The sequence below is a fragment of the Callorhinus ursinus genome, unplaced genomic scaffold (assembly GCF_003265705.2).
Source record: "Callorhinus ursinus isolate GAN/ISIS: 27379988/994484 unplaced genomic scaffold, GSC_fseal_2.0 scaffold43, whole genome shotgun sequence".
In the NCBI taxonomy this organism is placed as follows: Eukaryota; Metazoa; Chordata; class Mammalia; order Carnivora; family Otariidae; genus Callorhinus; species Callorhinus ursinus.
In genome coordinates, this window is record NW_027397105.1 from 12,434,848 (window position 1) to 12,454,619 (window position 19,772).

The 19,772-nt window shown below is 42.6% G+C and overlaps 1 protein-coding gene across 1 annotated transcript in view; it reads left to right on the forward strand.

Moving 5' to 3' along the window:
• The first annotated feature begins 18,200 nt into the window (after window positions 1-18,200).
• The window catches only part of PLD6 (phospholipase D family member 6), a 4,627-nt gene continuing 3,055 nt past the window's right edge, over window positions 18,201-19,772 (forward strand). The window contains exon 1 of the mRNA XM_025863887.2: window positions 18,201-18,731. Coding sequence (XP_025719672.1) covers window positions 18,290-18,731 — 442 coding nt within the window. The 5' untranslated portion in view covers window positions 18,201-18,289. The remainder of the gene's footprint in view (window positions 18,732-19,772) is intronic.

Genomic DNA, 19,772 nt, shown 5'->3' on the forward strand with positions numbered 1-19,772 from the left:
GACTTTAAAACAACTGTCTTAAAGATGCTCACAGAACTAAAGGAAGATGTGAAGAAAGCCAAGAAAATGTAAGAACAAAATGGAAATATAAAGAAACAAAACCTAAAGGAAAAACAGTTCCAGAGCTGAAAACTACAACTGAAATGAAGAATTCATGAGAGTGACTCAAAGGCTGATTTGAGCAGGTAGAAGAATCAGTGAACTTGAAGATAAAACAGTGGACATCATTGAGGCCTAACAGAAAAGTTGAAGAGAGTGGACAGAACCTAAGAGAACTATGGGACACCATCAAACGGATCAACATACACATTGCAGGAGTCCCAGGAGAGAAAGGGGCAGAGAACATTTGAAGAAAGGATGGCTGAAAACTAACCAAATTTGATGAAAGATAGGAACATAAATATACAAGAAGCTCAAAAACTCCCAAGTGGAATGAACTCAGAAAGAGCCACACTGAAAACGTTCTAATCAAACTTTCAAAAGATGAAGAGCAAACAAGAGAGAAGCAAATCTCTTGAGAGCAACAAGAGAGAAGCAAATGATCACTCACTGGAGATCTTCAGTAAGAATACATACAGATTTCTCATCAGAAGTGTGGGAGGCCAGAGAACAGCATGCCAACATACGTAAAGTGCTAAAGCAAAAACAAAAAAACAAAACCAAAAAAACTAAAAAACAAAAACCCCAACCCTGTCAACGAAGAATCCTGTATCCAGCAAAACTGTTCAAAAGTCGGGGGAAATCAAGACATTCCCAGATAAAAGAGGGGGCAGTTTGTGACCAGTAGCCCTGCCCTGCAAGAAATGCTCACAGGAGTCCTGCAAGGTGAAATGACAGGACACCATCAGCACCTCAAAGCCATGTGGAGAAATAAAGATCTCAATAAATGTAGATCCTGGGCAATTATAAAAGCTAGAATTATAGCAATTATTTGTAACTACTCTTTGTTCCTACACGATTTAGGAAGCACATTTAAAGAAAAAGTAGTGTAAAAGTCAGTATTATTTTAACTTCAGCTTGTAACTCCAGATCTTGTTTTCAACATAATGTAGGAAACTAATGTACTTAGAAGCATTATTAGTTTATGTTTTGGGGCACACAATGTATAAAGATGTAGATTTGTGACATCAGCAACAGAAGAGTGGGAAAGGAGTTGAGTGTTTGTATGTTATTGAAGTTAATCTGCTATAAATTAAGATTAGAGCACTCTAACTTTAGGATGTTAAATATAGTCCCCAGGGTAACCACAGAGAAAATAGCTATAGCCTATACACAAATGGAAATTAAAAAGGAATTTGAACATTTCACTACAAAAAATCGACACTGAAAGAAGACAGGAGTGTTGGAAATGAGCAAAAAAGCATGCATAGAAAATAGCACAGTGACAGAAGTTAGCCCTCCTTGTTAGTAATCAGGGTAAATGGATTAAACCAATCAAAAGAGGTTAGAATAGATAAAAACACATGATCCAATTAAATGCCTTTTACAAGAGACTCATTTGAGATCCAAAAATAATAATAATAATAACAAAAACACAGTTGAAAGTGAAAGGATGGAAAAGATATTCGATGCAAATAAACGAGAGCAGGAGTGGTTATACTAATATCAAGTAAAATCAATTTTTTTAAAAAGATTTTATTTCTTTGACAGAGAGCGAGAGAGGGAACACAAGCAGGGAGAGTGGAAGAGGGAGAAGCAGGCTTCCTGCTGAGCAGGGAGCCCGATGTGGGACTCGATCCCAGGACCCTGGGATCATGACCTGAGCCGAAGGCAGACGCTTAATGACTGAGCCACCGGGCGCCCCAAGTAAAATCAATTTTGAATTACAAAAGGTTGCAAGAGAGAAAGAAGGATGGTATATTATTAATAAAAAGCTCAATATGGCAAGAAGATATGACAGTGATAAACATTTACACACCTAATGACAGACCATCAAAATATATGAAGCAAAAAAAAAGGAATTGAAGGGATGAACAGACCTTTCTATAATAATAGATTGCAATACCCTCTACTCAACAATGAATAGAACCAGACAGAAGATAAAGAAATAGAGGGCCAAACAATAAACCAGCCAGATCCAACAGATATGCACAGAGCACTCTGCCCAACAACAGTGGCACATAATGCTCTTCTCAAGGGCACTTGGGTCATTTGCCAGGATAGGCCATATGTGAGGCCACAAATTAAATCTCAGTAGATTATAAAAGATATACAAAGTATCTTCTCTGACCACAATGGGATGAAGTTAGAAACCAATAACGTAAAAGTGGAAAATTCACAAAATTGTGGAAGTTAAAACAGCATGCTTTGCATTTTTTAAAAGATTTATTTATTTTGGAGAGCATGCAAGTGGGGGGAGGTTCAGAGGGAGAGAATCTTCAAGCACACTCCCCACTGAGCATGGAGCCTGATGTGGGGCTTGAACTTACGACCCTGAAATCAAGACCTGAGCTAAGATCAAGACTCAGAAGCTTAACTGACTAAGCCACCCAGGTGCCCCTAAACAGCATGCTTTTAAATAACCAGTGGATCAAAGAAGGAATCACAAGGGAAATTAGAAAATACTTAGAGGTGAATGAAAATGAAGACACAATATACCAAAACACATGATGCAGCAAAAGCAGTACTGGGGAAATTTGTAGATAAAAATGCTTACGTTAAAAAAGAAAAATACCCAAAAACCAAAAAAATCTAAAAACAAAAAGTGTTGTGTTTTTTCTTCCCCTTTTCAGTTGAAATAGCAGTATATGTAAAATGCAATTGATGTTTTGACTTTCTAACAAGCTTTTGCAATATGTAGAATACATAGGAAGCACAGTTCTTTCAAAACATTCTTTTTGAACTGTGTGGTAGGTAACAATTTCTGAGGGAGCTGAGGGTTTGTCACCTTGAGTGACATCTGAGTCAGTGCTTTATTCTCTATTCCTGTCCTTTTTTATATGGGCCACTATTTACTCCCTCCTTCTTTTCATTTCCTTTTTGTTGTTGATTTAATTCCTTCATTCAGCAATATTTTTGAGTGCCTAAGATATACCACACATTATTCTGGGGACTAGATATACAGCTCCCTGCTGTTTTGAAACTTACCATCTTGTGAGAAAGTCGAACAATAAACAACTTAGACGAGTGAGACTATTCACTATGACTAGAACAAGAGAGAGTAGTGAGAGAGAACAATGCGATATTGAATCGGAGGGTGCAGGAAGGCCTCTCACTTCACAGGGAAGCTGAAACCCGAACAAGAAAGACCAAGCTGTTTCTTCCTTTTTGGGTCTTTCTTTTTCCCTTCACTCTAGACCATGGATTTAAAAAAAAAAAAAAAAAAAGGCAGAGATCAATGAAACAGACATAGAAAGACAATAGAGAATATCAATGAAACCAAAAATTGTTTCTTCAAAAAGTTTAACAAAATGGACCAACCTTTAGCTAGATGGACTATAAAGAAGAGAGAAGACTCAAATTACTAAATCAGAAATGAAAGTGACATTACTACCTATTCTAATAAATAATAATATATACTATATATCTAAAAAATAATAAAGTGACATTGTTCCCTCTTCTAATAAATAATATGTATATCTAAAAATAATAAAATAAAAAGGATTATAATTATGAACAATCGTGTGCCAACAAATTGGATAACCTAGATGAAATGGACAAATTCCTAGAAACACAAACCTACTGAGACAAAATCATGAAGACTAGAAAATCTGAATAAGACCTATAACTAGTAAGGAGATTGAATCAGTAATAAAAAAAAAAAAGAATCTCCCAAAAAGAAAACTCCTGGAGCTGATGGTTTTACTGGTGACTTCTACCAAACATTGAGAGAACTAATACCACATCTTTTCAAACTTTGCAAAAACTTGAAGAGGAAAGAATACTTCCTAATGCATTCTATGAGCCACCATAACCCTAACACCAAAGCCAGAAAAGACACTACAAGAGAACTACAGATGAATATCCCTTATACACATTGATGCAAAAATCTTCAACAAAATACTAATGAATAGCATATTAAAAGGACTATACATCATGGCCAGGTAGGCTTTATTCTTGGGATGCAAGGATGGTTCAACATAAGACAATCAGTATAATATGCCATGTCAATAAAATGAAGGGGAAAAAAACCACGTAGTCATCTGAAATGATGCAGAAAAAGCATTTGACAAAATTTAACACTCTTTCATGATAAAAACACTCAACAAAATAGGAATAAAATATATGTAATATAAAATTACGTATAATATATATTATAAATAATATGTATAAAAAACCTATATATGAAAAACCTGTAGCAAACATAATACTCAGTTGTGAAAGATTGAAATCTTTACCTCGAAGATTAGGAACAAGGCAAGGATGCCCACTTTTACCACTTCTATTCAACACAGTACTCGAAGGTTTAGCCAGAGCAGTTAAGCAAGAAAAAGAAAAGGCATCCAAATTGGAAAGGAAGTAGTAAAATTATTTCTGTTTGCAAATGAAATGCTTATATATAGAAAACCCTAAAGACTCCACTAAAAAGTTGTTAGATTGAATAAGGGAATTTAGCAAAGTTGTAGAATACAACATCAATACACAAAAAACAGTTGCATTTCTAAACACAATGAACAATCTGAAAATGGAATTATAAAAATAATGCCACTTATAATAACGTCAAAAAGAATAAAATATTTAAGAATTAACCAAGGAGATGACAACCTGTATAATGAAAACTACAAAACATTGCTGAAAGAAATAAAAGAAGACATAAATAGGTGGAAACACATTCCATGTTCATGGGTTGGAAGATTTAATATTGTTAAAATGTCAATTTTACCCAAATCGATCTACAGATCCAATGCAATCCATATTGAAATCCCAAAAATGTGGGGTTTTTTTTGTAGAAATAGGAAAACCCATCAAAAAATTCATACAGAATCTTAAGGGACCCCAAATAGCCAAAACAGTCCTGAAAAAGAACACAGCTAGAGGACTCACACTTCCTGATTTCAAAACTTACTACAAAGATACATAATCAAAACTATGGTATTGGCATGAAGACAGACATATAGACCAGTGGAATCGAATAGCGAGCCCAGAAAAAAATCCTCACAATTATGGTCAAATAATTTTTGACAAGTGTGCCAAGACCATTCAGTGGGGGAAAGCACGGTGTATTCAACAAATGGTTCTGGGGAAACTGGATAACCACATGCAGAAGAACAAAATTGGACCCTTACTTAACACCACATACAAAAATTAACTCAAAAAATTAACTCAAAATGAATTTAGGACCTAAATGTAAGAGCTAGGCAGCAAAACTCTTAGAAGAAAACACAGGGCAAAAGCTTCTTGATTTTGAATTTGGCGATGATTTCTTGGATATGACACCAAAGGTGCAGGTAACAGTAGAAAAAATAGACAAATTGGACTTCATGAAAATTTTTCTAAAATTTTCTACATCGAAAGACTCTATCCACAGAGTAAAAAGGCAAGCCACAGAATGGGAAAAAAATATTTGCAAATCATATATCTGATAAGGGATTAATATCCAGAATATATAGAGAACTCATAAAACTCAACAACAATGAAAGAACCCAATTCAAAAATGGGCAAAGGCTTTGGATAGACATTCCTCCAGAGAAGATATGTGACTAACTGACAAGCACATGAAAAGATACCAACATCATTAATCATTAGGGAAATTCAAATCAACAGCCCAATGAGATATCATCTTACACTCATCAGGATGGCCACTATGAAGAAAACAGGAGATAAGTGTCAGGGAGGATGTGGGAAAATAGAGCCCTTGTGCACCTTTGGTGGGAATGTAAAATGGTACAGCCACGGTGGAAAACAACATGGAGTGTCCTCAAAAAATTAGAAATAGATTTACCATATGACCCAGCAATTCCTCTTATGGGTATATACCCAAAGGATTGGAAAGCAGGGTGTCAGAGAGATATTTGTACACCCATCTTCATAGCAGCATTATTTGTAACAGCTAAAACACAGAAGCAACGCAACTATCCATCGACTGATGAATGGATAAGCAAAATGTGTCATATCCATACAGTGGAATATTATTCGCCTTAAAAAGGAAGGAAATTCTCGAATATGTTACAACATGAATGAATTTGAGGACATTATGCTAAATGAAACAAATCTCACAAAATGACAAATACTATATAATTCCACTTATATGATGTACTTAGAGTAGTCAAAAATCATAGACAGAAAGTAGGATGGTGGTTGCCAGGGGCTGGGGGAACGGGAGAATGGAGAATTAGTGTTTAACAGCCATGGAATTTCAGTTTTCCAAGATGAAAAGAGTTATGGGGATGGATGCTGGTGATGGCAGCACAACAATGTGAATAACCTTTTTTTTTTTTTTAAGATTTTAAAAATTTATTTGACACAGAGAGAGAACAGCAAAGGGAGTGGGAGAAACAGACTCCCACTGAGCAGGGAGCCTGATGCAGGACTCGATCCCAGGACCCCAGGATCATGACCTGAGCCAAAGGTCAGGTCACTGACTGAGCCACCCACGTGCCCCAATGTGAATATCTTTAATACCACTGAACTGTACACTTAAAAATAGCTGTAATGGTAAATTGTATGTATATTATTTAAGATTTTGCTTTTAAGTAAACCCTACACCCAATGTGGGGGTCGAACTTACAACCCGGAGATCAAGAGTTGCATACGTTACCGACTGAGCCAGCCAGGCAACCCTATTTTATTTGTATTTTAACACAACTAAAAACCAAAGCAAAACAATGACACCAATGAGTGGTCATTGCTCTGTGGGATGAAAGTTTAAGCTGCTCCGGTGATTTAGGATGCTCTTGTCAAAGTCAGTGTTTGGAGTCAATGATGGAGACAAGATAACACTCATTTATTCCAAAAACATCTATGGAGTGTCTACAGGTGTGTGCTTAACATTTTGTTCAAGTATGGGGAATAGCTCATCCATTAAAGATATTTGAAGGTAAATCCATTTGAGAGGAAGATGGCTGGAAGCATACCGGGTGACAGGGGAACCCTTAAACTGCCAGTTCCGTGTTTTGGTCATCTTCTCAGAGTGGGAGGGGACCCCATGCTCACACAGGTCAAGGGTAAATGCAGGGAAAAATGACTTCCCACTGTGCCCCTCATCTTTGGGTACAGATGTTTTTCCGGGGAGTGACATTCCCTGGGAAAACTGCTCTCAAGGTCAAAAGAGAATTTTGCCAGTTGTCTGCCAGGTTACTGAGTGACTCCCCTCGGTGGGTAGAATCCAACACGAGTGTTAGCATTCATTTCATAAGAATGTGTGATCTAAATTTCCAACGTGGGCGCCTGGGTGGCTCAGGCCGTTAAGCGTCTGCCTTCGGCTCGGATCATGACCCCGGGGTCCTGGGATCAAGCCCCGCATCGGGCTCCCTGCTCAGCGTGGAGTCTGACTCTCTCCTCGCTCATGCTCTCTCTCTCTCTCAAATAAATAAATACAATCTTTAAAAAAAAATAAATAAATAAATTTCCAACATATAATGAAACTTTATTTTGCTAAGAATGGGCAGGTAGGGCCATACATTGTTTAGTTTTTATGGACAGTTGTGGGCTTTTCCACCAGAGAACAGTGCATCTCTTGAAGACTGATTCCCATTGGAGCTGAGGGAGCAGAAGACGCGGCGGGCAGCTGAGTCTCTACCGGTCTAGACTGCTGCCTTCGTGACTGAGTTGGCTTTTGTGCCTTTGCCACTTTTTGCAGTGACTGGGAGAGAAAAATACATCCTGGGTCTTGAGCCTTCCTTCCCTTTGTGTTTGGAGGCAGACGAGGGTTTCAATACTTACACTTTTCCAAAAACAGACCATCTGGAGCATTTGCTCAGATTACTGGGCAATTACTTAAGCATCTTTGCTAAATTCCTTCATTTGTAATTCTTAAGAATGTCCCATTAAATACTAGTGGTATTGGGGTGCCTGGGTGGTTCACTTGGTTAAGCGACTGCCTTCAGCTCAGGTCATGATCTCAGGGTCCGGGGATCGAGCCCCGCATCGGGCTCCCTGCTTGGCGGGAAGCCTGCTTCTCCCTCTCCCACTCCCCCTGCTTGTGTTCCCTCTCTCGCTGTCTCTTTCTCTGTCAAATAAATAAAATCTTTAAAAATAAATAAATAAAAAATAAATAAATAAATACTAGTGGTATTTAACACCTCTTTTTAACTCCTGCTAAAGTTAGTATGTCAACTTTTTATTTTGAATACGGTGTCTTACAGTCTGTTTTATTTGCTATCAATATGGCGAGTCCACCTCTCAAGGTTGCTGTTTGCTGGGCGTATCTTTTCCCAACCTCTTACTTTCAACCTATTTGTGTCTTCAAATCTACAGTGTGTCTCTTGTAGACAGCATATATTTGATCTTGCCTTTTTAGCATGCTGACAATCTCTGCTTTTTGATTTGGAGTTCTGGGTCTGCCCTCCTTGAATGTAATCATTGATGTGGTTAGATGTCCACAGCTGCCATTTTGGTGTTTTCTGTATGTCTTATTACATCCATTTCTATATGCCTATATGTTTCTATATGACATATAGAAAATATTTAAGACTGAGCGCCTGGGTGGCTCAGTTGGTTAAGCGACTGCCTTCGGCTCAGGTCATGATCCTGGAGTCCCGGGATCAAGTCCCGCATTGGGCTCCCTGCTCAGCGGGGAGTCTGCTTCTCCCCCTGACCCTCCTCCCTCTCATGCTCTCTCTCTCAAATAAATAAATAAAATCTTTAAAAAAAAAAAAAAGAAAATATTTAAGACTTAAAAATGTGGGTGTGTTTTTAGATTTTTTTTTTTCCCCAGAGAGAGAGAGAGAGAGAGCGAGAGAGGGAACACAAGCAGGGGGAGTGGGAGAGGGAGAAGCAGGCTTCCTGCCGAGCAGGGAGCCCGATGCGGGGCTCGATCCCAGGACCCCGGGATCATGACCTGAGCTGAAGGCAGACGCTTAACGACTGAGCCACCCAGGAGCCCCAAGACTTAAAAATGTTTTTACTGTGGTAACATATATAACCTAAAATTTGCCATTTAAGCTATTTTGAAGAGTACAAATCAGTGGCATAATTATATGTACAATGTGTCTCATGTCTCTTGGTTCCTGATTTTAATGTCCTCATTTTTTGTTGAATGAATAATGAATATTTTTAGTACATAATTTTAATTTCTGATTTTAAACCTATTTTTTGAAGTTTTTATTTATTTATTTAGGTTGCTCTGGGGATTACAATATATATCTTTAATTCATTACAATCTAGGGATGCCTGGGTGGCTCAGTCAGCTAAGCATCTGCTTTCAGCTCAGGTCATGATCCCAGGGTCCTGGGATCGAGTCCCGCATCGGGCTCTTTGCTCAGTGAGGAGCCTGCTTCTCCCTCTGTCTGGCGCTCCCCCTGCTTGGGCTCGCTCTCTCTCTCTCTCTCTCTCTCTCGGACAAATATATAAATAAAATTTTTAAAAATTTCACAATCTACCTCAGGTTAATGCTGATTTAATTCTGGGAAATATAGCAACTTTACTCCAATATAGCTCCATTTCCTCCTCCCTGCTTTGTGCTATTATTTTCCTAAATATTACATCTATATACAATTAACCAAACAATACAGCGCTATATTTACTGTTTAAATTATTTTTGTGGGCTAAAAAGAAATGAAGAGAAGAGAACACGTAAACCGCAGTTATTTATATTTACCATCCCCAGCTCCACCTTTCCCTGCTGTGGATCTCAGCTCCCGGCGGGTGCCCTTTCCCTTTAGCCTGAAGGAGCTCCTTTGGTGGTTTTGGTAGGCAGGCCTGCTGTGAACAAATTCTCTGCTTTCCCTGGGAATGTTTTTATTTCACTTTCATTTTTGAGGAGTATTTTCACTGGTTTAAAATTCTTGGTTGACTTTGTTTTTCTTTCAGCACTTTGAATATGTCATTCCACTGCATTCTGTCCTCCATGGTTTCTGATAACTGGTCAACGGTGAATTGTTTTGTATGATTGCTGTCTTTGTTCTTTCCCCGTACACAAGTTGCTTTTCTCTTGTGCTTTTGTTTTTTATTTATTAAAATTATTATTATTTTTTTTTAGAGAGAGGTGCGGGGGGCAAAGGGAGAGAGAGAGAATCCTAAGCAGGCTCCACAGCCAGCATGGAGCCTGACATGGGGCTTGATCTCATGATCCTGAAATCATGACCTGAGCTGAAATCAAGAGTCGGTCGCCCAGTTGACTGAGTCACCCGGGCACCCCTTCTCTTGTGCTTTTAATCTTTTCATTTTCTCTCTGGGTTTCAACTTTTGATTATGACTAATTAGGTGTTCCCTTTGCATTTGTACTACTTGAAGTTTGTTAAGCTTCTTGAATCTGTAGGTTAATATTTTTTCATCAAATTTGGGACTTTCTTTTTTTTTAAGATTTAATTAATTTATTTGAGAGACAGAGCACGAGGTGGGGGGGGCAGAGGGAGAGGGAGAGGGACAAGCAGACACCCCACTGAGTGCAGAGCCTGACGTGGGGCTCGATCCCAGGACCCTGAGATCATGACCTGAGCCACCCAGGCGCCCCTGGGACTTTTTCAACCATCATTGACTCAGGTTTTTTTTCTGGGGCTCCCATGGCTTGTATGTTGAGATGCTTGACAGTGTCCTACAGACCTCTGATCTGTTTATTTTACCTCTATTCTTCAGATTGGATGATTTCTCTCAATCTGTCTCTAAGGTCCCTGATTCTTTCTTCTGCCATCTGAAAACTGCTGTAGAGTCCCTCTAGTAAATTTACTTCTGTAGTTGTTCTTTTTAACTCCAGAACTTCCATTTAGACTTCTTTTTCAAATTTTCTTTTATTGTGTAATAACACAATGAGATTTGCCCTGTTAGCAAATTTTTAAGTGTACGATACAGTAGCATTAATTATAGGGACAGTGTTGTATAGCAGACCTCTAGAACTTATTCATCTTGCACAATTGAGACTTTATGCTCATTGATTAGCAACACCATTTCCCCTCTCCCTAATCCCCTGGCAATCACCATCTACACTTTGATTCTATGAGTTTGACTGTTTTAGACACCTCATGTAACTGGAATCATGCAGTATTTGTCCTTCTATAACTGGCTTGTGTCACTAAGCACAATATCCTCAAGTTTCGTTCATGTCATTGCATATTGCAGGATTTCCTCCTTTTTAAAGGCTGAACAATATTTTATTGTATGTATATACCAACACATTTTCTTTATCCATTCATCTATTGATGGACATTTAGGTTGCTTCATCCATGTTGTGGCTACTGTGAATAGTGGAGCACTGAATGTTGGAGTGCTAATATCTCTTTGAGGTCCTGATTTCAGTTCTTTTGCATAAGTACTCAGAAGTGAGATTGCTAGGTTATATATCGTTCTATTTTAATTTTCAGAGGAACCTCCATATTGTTTTCCATAGCAGCCGCGCTATTGGGATTCCCACCAACAGTGTACAAAGGTTCCAATTTCTCTACATCCTTGTCAACGTCTTTTGTTATTTTGCTAATAGCCATCCTAACACATGTGAGGTGATTTCTCATGTGGTCTTGATTTGCATTTCCTTGGTGATTAGTGACATTAAGCATCTTTTCCTGTGCCCATTGGCCAATTAATTGTATGTTTCCTGTGGAGAAGTGTCTATTCAAGTCTTTAGCCCATTTTTAAAATGAGTTATTTATCTTCTGCTATTGCATTCTAGGGGTTCCTTGTATCTTTTGGAAACTAACCTCTTATTTGATACATGGTTTGCATAGACTTTCTAAAAAGACTTAATTTTAAAGATTATTTTGTTAGGGCGCCTGGGTGGCTCAGTTGGTAGAGCGTCTGCCTTTGGCTCAGGCCATGATCTCAGGGTCCTGGGATTGAGCCCCACATCGGGCTCCCTGCTCCATGGAGAGCCTGCTTCTCCCTCTCCCTCTGCGATCTCTCTCTCAAACAAATAAATAAAAATCTTTTAAAAAATTAAAAAAAGTTATTTTATTGAAGTCTAGTTGACACACACTGTTACATTAGTTTCAGATGTACAACACAGTGATTTGACAACTCTGTACATTATGCTCTGCTCACCAGAAGTGTAGCTGCCATCTGTCCCTGTAGGACCCTATTACAATACCATTAACTCTATTGTCTTTGCTGGGCCTTCCATCCCTGTGACTTACTCACCAAAACCGGAACCCTTTTCTCCCCCACTGCCCTTCACTCATTTTGCCCGTTCCCCACCCTCTTCCCCAGCCCCGGCAACCAATGGTTTGTTCTCTGTATTTATGGGCCTATTTCTGCCTTTATTTGTTTCTTTGTTTAGATTCCACACATAAGTGAAATCATATGGTACTTGTCTTTTCGGCTCGACTTATTTCACTGAGCATAGTCCCCTCTAGGTCCGTCCACGTTGTTGCGAATGGCAAGATCTCATCCCTTTTTATGGTCGAGTAATATTCCATCATATGTACGTGCCATGTCTTCTTTATCCGTTCATCTACTGATGGATACTTGGGCTGCTTGCATACCTTGGCTATTATAAATACTGCCTCGATGAACATAGGGGTGTATATATCTTTTTGAATTAGTGTTTTCATTTTCTTTGGGTGAATACCCAGTAGTGGAATTACTGGATCATATAGTATGTCTATTTTTAATTTTTTGAGGAAATTCCATACAGTTTTCCACAGTGGCTGCAGCAACTTGCATTTGTACCAACAGTGCACAAGGGTTCCCTTCCCGTACATCCTCACCAACACTTGTTATTTCTCGTCTTTTTTGTTTTCCCCATTCTGATAGATGTAAGGTGATATCTCATTGCGGATTTGCCTTTCCCTGATGGTGAGTGATGGTGAGCATCCTTTCACGTGTCTGTTGGCCATCTGGATGTCTCCTTTGGAAAACGTCCATTCAGGTCCTCTGCCCATTTTTTAAAAACAGATTGTTTTTTTTTTGTTTGTTTTGTGTGTGTGTGTGTGTGTGTGTGTGTGTGTGTGTGTTGAGTTTTACAAGCTCTTTATATATTTTAGATTTTAACCCCTTATTGGATATATCATTTACAAATATCTTCTCTCATTCAATAAGTTGCCTTTTTATTTTGTTCATGGCTTCATCTGCTGTGCAAAACCTTTTTATTTTAGTGTCGTTCCAATAGTTTATTTTTGCTTTTGTTTCCCTTGCCTGAGGAGACGTATCTAGAGAAACATTGCTACAGCTGATGTCAGAGAGATTACTGCCTGTGTTCTCTTCTAGGAGTTTTATCATTTCAGGTCTCACCTTTAGGTCTTTAATACATTTTGAGTTTTTTTTTGTGCACGGTGTAAAAGATGTAATTTCTTTATTTTTTTAGGATTTTATGTATTGATTTAAGAGAGAGAGAGAGAGAGCACAAGTGGGGAAGGGGGAAGAGAGAGAGGGACAGGCAGACTCCCTGCTGAGCCTGGAGTCTGATGTGGGGCTCGATTCCAGGACCCCGGGATCAGGACCTGAGCCGAAGGCAGACACTTAACCAAATGAGCCACCCAGGTGCCGTAAGACTTAATTTCTTAAGAACGGTTTTAGGTTTGCTGCAAACTGAGGGGAAGGTACAGATTTCCTATATACCCTCTGTCCCCAAACATGCACAGCCTTCCCCGTTATCTCTCTCTCTCTCTCTTTTTAGAGAAGTGTCTACTCAAGTCTTTAGCCCATTTTTAAAATGAGTTATTTTTCTTCTGCTATTGCATTCTGTTGGGTTCTCCTTTTTTAGAGAGAGAGAGAAAGAGCATGCGTGCTTGAGTGGAGGGGCAGAGGAGAGGGAGAGAGAGAATCTTAAGCAGACTCCACACCCAGTGTGGAACCTGATGTTGGGTTCAATCCCATCACCGTGAGCCCACCACCTGGGCTGAAATCAAGAGCTGGATGCTTAACCAGGTGCCCCAGCCTCCCCACTATTAGCATTTCCCACCAGCGTTGGTTGGTTACAATTGATGAAACTAATTGACACTTTGCATAGACTGTAAAAAATAATTTCTACTCTCTAATGAGTATCTGTTGATTCGTTATCATTATATTTTCCTTTAATTCTTTGAACATATTTATAAGACTTGCTTCGAAGTGTTTTTCTACTATTTCCAACATCTGGGTCCACTCAAGGTCAATTTGCATTGGCTGCTGTGTTCCCTGCATGTTGGTCACACTTTTCCTATTTCTTCGCATGTCTATTAAGTTTGGTTGAAAACTGGCCATTTTAGATAATATAGTATAGCAATTCTGGATTCTATTTTATTTTTCTAAGGTTGTTTTTCTTTGAAAACTTGCCTGGACTTGAAGTGTACAGTCTCTCCCTCTGTAGGGTGGCCCTGGGCCTGCTTAGTTTTTGTTTTTTTTTTTTTTTTAAGTCTTATTTTTATTCATTCCTAGTGGTCACCACTGGATCTTCCTAATGTCGTAGTCAGCCAGTGATTTAGGCAGAGGTTGAACCCAAATTCTTTAAGCCTGTAAGACTCCCATCCTCTGCTGAGCAATCTGTCCGTGGGTTGGGAATCCTTTCAAACCTCCATTGGCTTTCACTTTTCCTTGGCCTCTCCCATTCCTGCACAGCTCCCCAGTTAGCCAGGGAGGGGTGGAGCGTGTAGGTCAGCTTTTCTGTGGTTTTCTCACTTTCTGGATCTTGCTGTCACATTTCTGCCTGGTCTGCTGCTTATCCCACCTTGGACTGGAAGGTCGGGCTGGTAAGGCTACAGGTTTCCCTCATTCCTTCCCAACTGAGCCACCACTTTTAGCTAGCAAAACTAAAGACCTCAAAGGTTTTTGGAGCCAGCCCCACATTGATAAGACTACCGTTTTTGCCAGCCAGACTGGGAGGGTGAAGGGATGCGAGCAGCCTGTCAACAAGGCCACAGAGTCCTGCTGCTCCTATACTAACCTGCAGCAGGTTGTAAAAAAGGATGCTTCTCATTTGGTTGTCTGCCTTTGGTGGATTTCTAGTGCCCTGAAGCGGTCGTGTGTGTGTGTGTGTGTGTGTGTGTGTGTGTGTGTGTGTGTGTGTAGTGGGGAGCTTTTTTTGGTTGTTGTTTTTGTTTTTGTTTTGCACAGAGGAATTGACAACCTCTTTATGCTGCCATAACTGGAAGTCCCTCCTCTCATTTTTGTCATCATTCCACATGAAGAAAGTGAGGCCCAAAGAGACAAAGCAATTTGCCCTTGGTAGTAGGGGAGCCAGAATTAAACTCAGGGGCTCTATTAAAACAAAAAACAGCTTTATTGAAGTATAATTGACATAAAATAATTTCTACTCATTGAAACCATCCAATTTGACAAGTTTTGACATGCAGATGCACATCACCACCAAGATAATGAACATATCACTGTTAATGTTTCTTTGTAATCCCTCTTCCCTTCCCACTGTCTCTAGGCAACTGCTGATTTACTTACTTTCACTCTATTGGCATTTCCTAGAATTGCATGTCAGTGGAACCACACAGTACCTACTTTGTTTTGTCTTTTTTCACTCAGCCTCACTGAAATTCATCCATGTGGTAGTTTATATCAGTAATTTATTTCTTTTTACTGCTAAATAGTATTCCATTGTATAGATGGGTGAAGGTTTGGTTACTTATCTGGTGACGGACATTGGTGTGGTGTCTAGGTTTGGGTTATACTCATAAACCTGCTGGGAATATCTGTGTGCAAGTCTTTGTGTAAGATGCATAGACATATGCTTTCATGTCTCTTGGGTGATATTTAAGAGTCAGATAGCTGGATCAGATGGCAGGTGTAAGTGTGATATTTTTAATAAACTTTTAATTTGGAATAATTTTAGATTTACTGAAAAGTTTCAAAGGTAGCACAGAGAGTCCCCGTCTACTCCTCATCCAGTTTCCCTCAGTTAGTCTTACATGGCTGTCATGCACTTGTCAAAGTGAAGAAACAGACGATGGTGTATTACTATTAATTGAACTCTAGACTTTATTTGGATTTCACCACTTTTCCCAGTAACCTTAACTTTCTGTTTCAGGATCCGGACTCTGCTGGTCTGTTACAGTTTCTAAGTTGTTGCCTTTTTTCATGTCCTTTGCCAGATATCCTGTGGAATGTGATTGCATGTCCTTAAATCTGGATTTCTGATGTTTCTTCCTCATGATTGAACTGGGTTTATGAGCTTCGGGAAAGACCACCACAGAGGTGATGTGTCCTTCTCATCAATCATATCGGAAGGGGGTGCCTGGGTGGCTCAGTCGGGTGAGCGATTGACTCTTGATGTCAGCTCAGGTCGTGATGCTGGGGGCATGAGATCAAGCCCCGCATCAGGCTCTGCACTCAGCAGGGAGTCTGCTTGAGAGTCTCCTCTCCCTCTGCCCTTCCCCCTGATCTCTCTCTCCCTTAAAAAAATAAAATAAATAAATCCTTTAAAAATATCTTATCAGGGGTACGTAACATTCACACATCTCTGGTGATGTTAACCATCACTTGGTTAAGGTGGTGTTTACCAGTTTCTCCATGTAAACTTCATTTTTCTCCTTTCCCTACTGTAGTCACTAAGTCTAGCCCACCTTCAAAGGGGCAGGGAGATTTAGTTCTCCCTCCCGTGGCAGGGAATGTGTACATACAGTATTTGGAATTCTTCTGTAGAAAAGACTTGTATCTTCCTCTTGTTTCTTTATTCGGTCATTTCTTCATATCAGTATGGAGTCACGTATATTTATCTTGTGCTTGGGTTATAATCCAATACTGCATTATTTACTTTGTTTCTCAAACTGCTCCAGGTCTGGCCACTGAGGGTTCTTTTAGGTTTACCCCTGTGACCTTCGGTCATGCTGCCATGTCCACATCCTTACTGTCTGGTAACGCAAGATGCCTGAAACACGTCTTACGATTTCCCTGCCCAACCCTAGAATCAGCCATTTCTGCAAGGAGTCTTGGTTCCTTTTATTGGAGAATGGTGTCTAGAAACTAAGATCTGGGAGCTAGGGATGCTCACTGCTTCCGGGCCTCTCAGGGGACTGAGGTATGGGATATACGTATGTCAAAACTGACGTATGATGTATAGTAATATACATCCTCAGCTAAATATGACTTCACTGCGGTACAGAACCACAGGCATCTTACCTCTTACGCCATCCAGCAGCGAGAACCCCAGTTCCTAATATCCGCCAAGGATTTACTGATCCGTTCAACCCCCGGGGGCATGTAGGCAGCTCCCCCCTCGGGAAAGAAATGTACCAACGAGAGTACAGTGTTTATGTGCAGTTCCTCTTGTGCTTAGCTTTCTAGTTCCCAGTCGAAACATGATTTTCCAAGGGTACTCCGATCAGCTCCTTCTTTGCCCCCCGCACGTGGGGGTCCGTATGTAACAGGGAAGTCCTGGAGACCGGTTACAAGGAGGAGACGGTGGAGGAGTTATCCTTTCCTTTCAAAGACCACAGAGAGTCTTCAAACGAACCATGGAAATTCCTGACCAAGATTCAGGAAAGAAAAAAATAGGAAAAAAAAAAATCTTACGCTCTCTTCTCCTTTTCTCTCCCCGTGAAAAGGAAGAGCCCCTCCCAAGTGAGACACAAGAGGGTCTGGTGCTTGCTAAGGCAGGACCAAGGACGTCCCAGTTTTCACTATGTTTACGCCTGAAGCAGAATAGGCATCTTCAAGTAACAAGTTGATACTGGGAGAGGTGGTCGAAATACAAGGGGCCTAATGCTGGACTTGGGGCTGTCCCCGTCACACCGCGGTCTCTGACACTGTGGGTTCAAACCCTGCCACCGGCTACGTGTTCCTTATTTGACATTCTCAGTGTGTTTCCAGGCCTTTCTCCGGCCCTGCCTGGCCGTACCCAAAGCAAAAGGGAAGGTGTGAGATGGTCAGCACCGCTCTCCCACCCCTCCAAGGGAGGAGCGCCTGGGCCGTCGCGGGCCGCGCGGCTGGCGGGCGCCATCGCGGCGGTGGCGGGGTGCACGTGGCCAGCGGGCACGCAGACGCAGTGCGGCGCTGGTCGTGGGGCGCGTCCGCCCAGAGCGGCGGTGAGCACCCCTGAGGCACGCGCAGGCGCGATGGGCGGTGTATGTGGAGGGTGGTGGGGGAAGGGCGGGTGCACGTGGCTGGCGGGTGCGCAGGAGTGGTGGGCGGGGGGGGCGCCTGTAGAGGGCTCGGGGCGCGCATGCGGGGGGAGTGGGGTGTGTGGGGGGGGGGGGTTGGAGGGGGTCGCACGCACGTGGCCGGCCGGGGCGCAGGCGCGTTGGGCAGCGGTTGGTGGGGGGCGGCAGGTGTACGTGGCCGCGGGAGCGGCGGCGCGGTGGGCTGCAAGGCCGCGGGTAGTCGGCGGGGCTGAGGCGGCATGGAGCGGTTACGGTGGCAGGTGGCGGCCGTGGCGACCTTGGGTCTCGCGCTGGCCCTGGAGGCGCTGCCCTCCGTGCTGCACTGGCTGCGGGCCGGGCGCCGGCAACAGCGGCGGAGGCCGCCGCGGCGCGAGGTGCTCTTCTTCCCGTCGCAGGTGACCTGCACCGAGGCCCTGCTGCAGGCCCCGGGTGAGGGGCCGTCGGGGCCCCCAGCGGGCTGCCTGTGCAGCCTCCCCCACGGCGAGAGCTCGCTCAGCCGCCTGCTGCGCGCCCTGTTGGCCGCCCGCGCCAGCCTCGAGCTCTGCCTCTTTGCCTTCTCCAGCCCGCAGCTGGGCCGTGCGGTGCAGCTACTGCACCAGCGCGGGGTGCGCGTCCGGGTCATCACCGACTGCGACTACATGGCTCTCAACGGCTCGCAGATCGGCCTGCTCCGAAAGGCAGGTAGGCCAGGCCGCCGAGGTCGGGAGCCCAGGCTTGGAGCTCGGGTCCGCGGAGCGCCCTGGGGCTGACACCCGACCTGGCGCGTGATCTGACCCAGGGGGGAATGTCAAAGGCGGACGCTATACAGGGGTGTGAGGATAGGTGTGACCCCATTTATGTCCCGTGGTGGCCTTGTGAGGTCAGGATAGTTTTACCCTGGAGAGACTCCGGGGCCATCTGTAGAGGGCACCTGCCCTCCCCCCGTGGGTGCGCTTCTGTGCTGTGGGTATCTGAGTGTGAGCCCCGGGGCGTGAGCAGCCTGTGTGTCCCCCAGCCAGTGGAGGAAGATCTGGGGGGATTCTCAGAGGCTGGGGGCCTGCCCAGTGACAGCGGGGAAGCGACCGAGCTCTTTTGATTCCCCGCATTGTCATGACCGGTGTTGGCCTTGGGTGGAGGGGGAAAGCCCACGGCAGGTAGAACCGGGGATGTAGCCGGGGCAGCTGAGTTTTTGACTGCTGCAGACTGAAATGACAGTGGCCTAGCCAGACGGCACTGAAGCCGTGAATTCGGTTCAGTGAAGGGTGAATTCGAAAAACAAGTCTGCAAGCCCACCCGCTAGCCGACTCTCCGTGACTGTGTGCATCGGAGGAAGTGCCCCAAGGTGGCAAAGATTGGGCTAACCCACCGAGGGGCTGAAGGAGCAAAAAGGCATTTCACCTTAATGGCACCAGTGGATTTCATGCTGGGGCTTTTGAAGTGAACACAAATAACACACTAAAAAGTGCAGCTAAAACGTTTAGTTGGTGAACAGTTAATTTGTCCCTCGAGCTGCACAAGACAGGGAAGACCTAGAGCTCTGGCTGGCCTTTTTCTCCCCTGGGGTGGGGACAGATGAAGCGGGAAGTAGGAATGATTTTGAAGAGGGTCTAAATTCAGATCCTGGGCTTACCTGTGAGTTCTGTTATTTCCTCCTCAACTTCAGTGTAGCGGTGTGTTCCGGCAGAGGCTGTGGTAATGTTGGAGGCGGGCAGAAATGGTCAGATTGGGGGGGGGGGGGGGGGG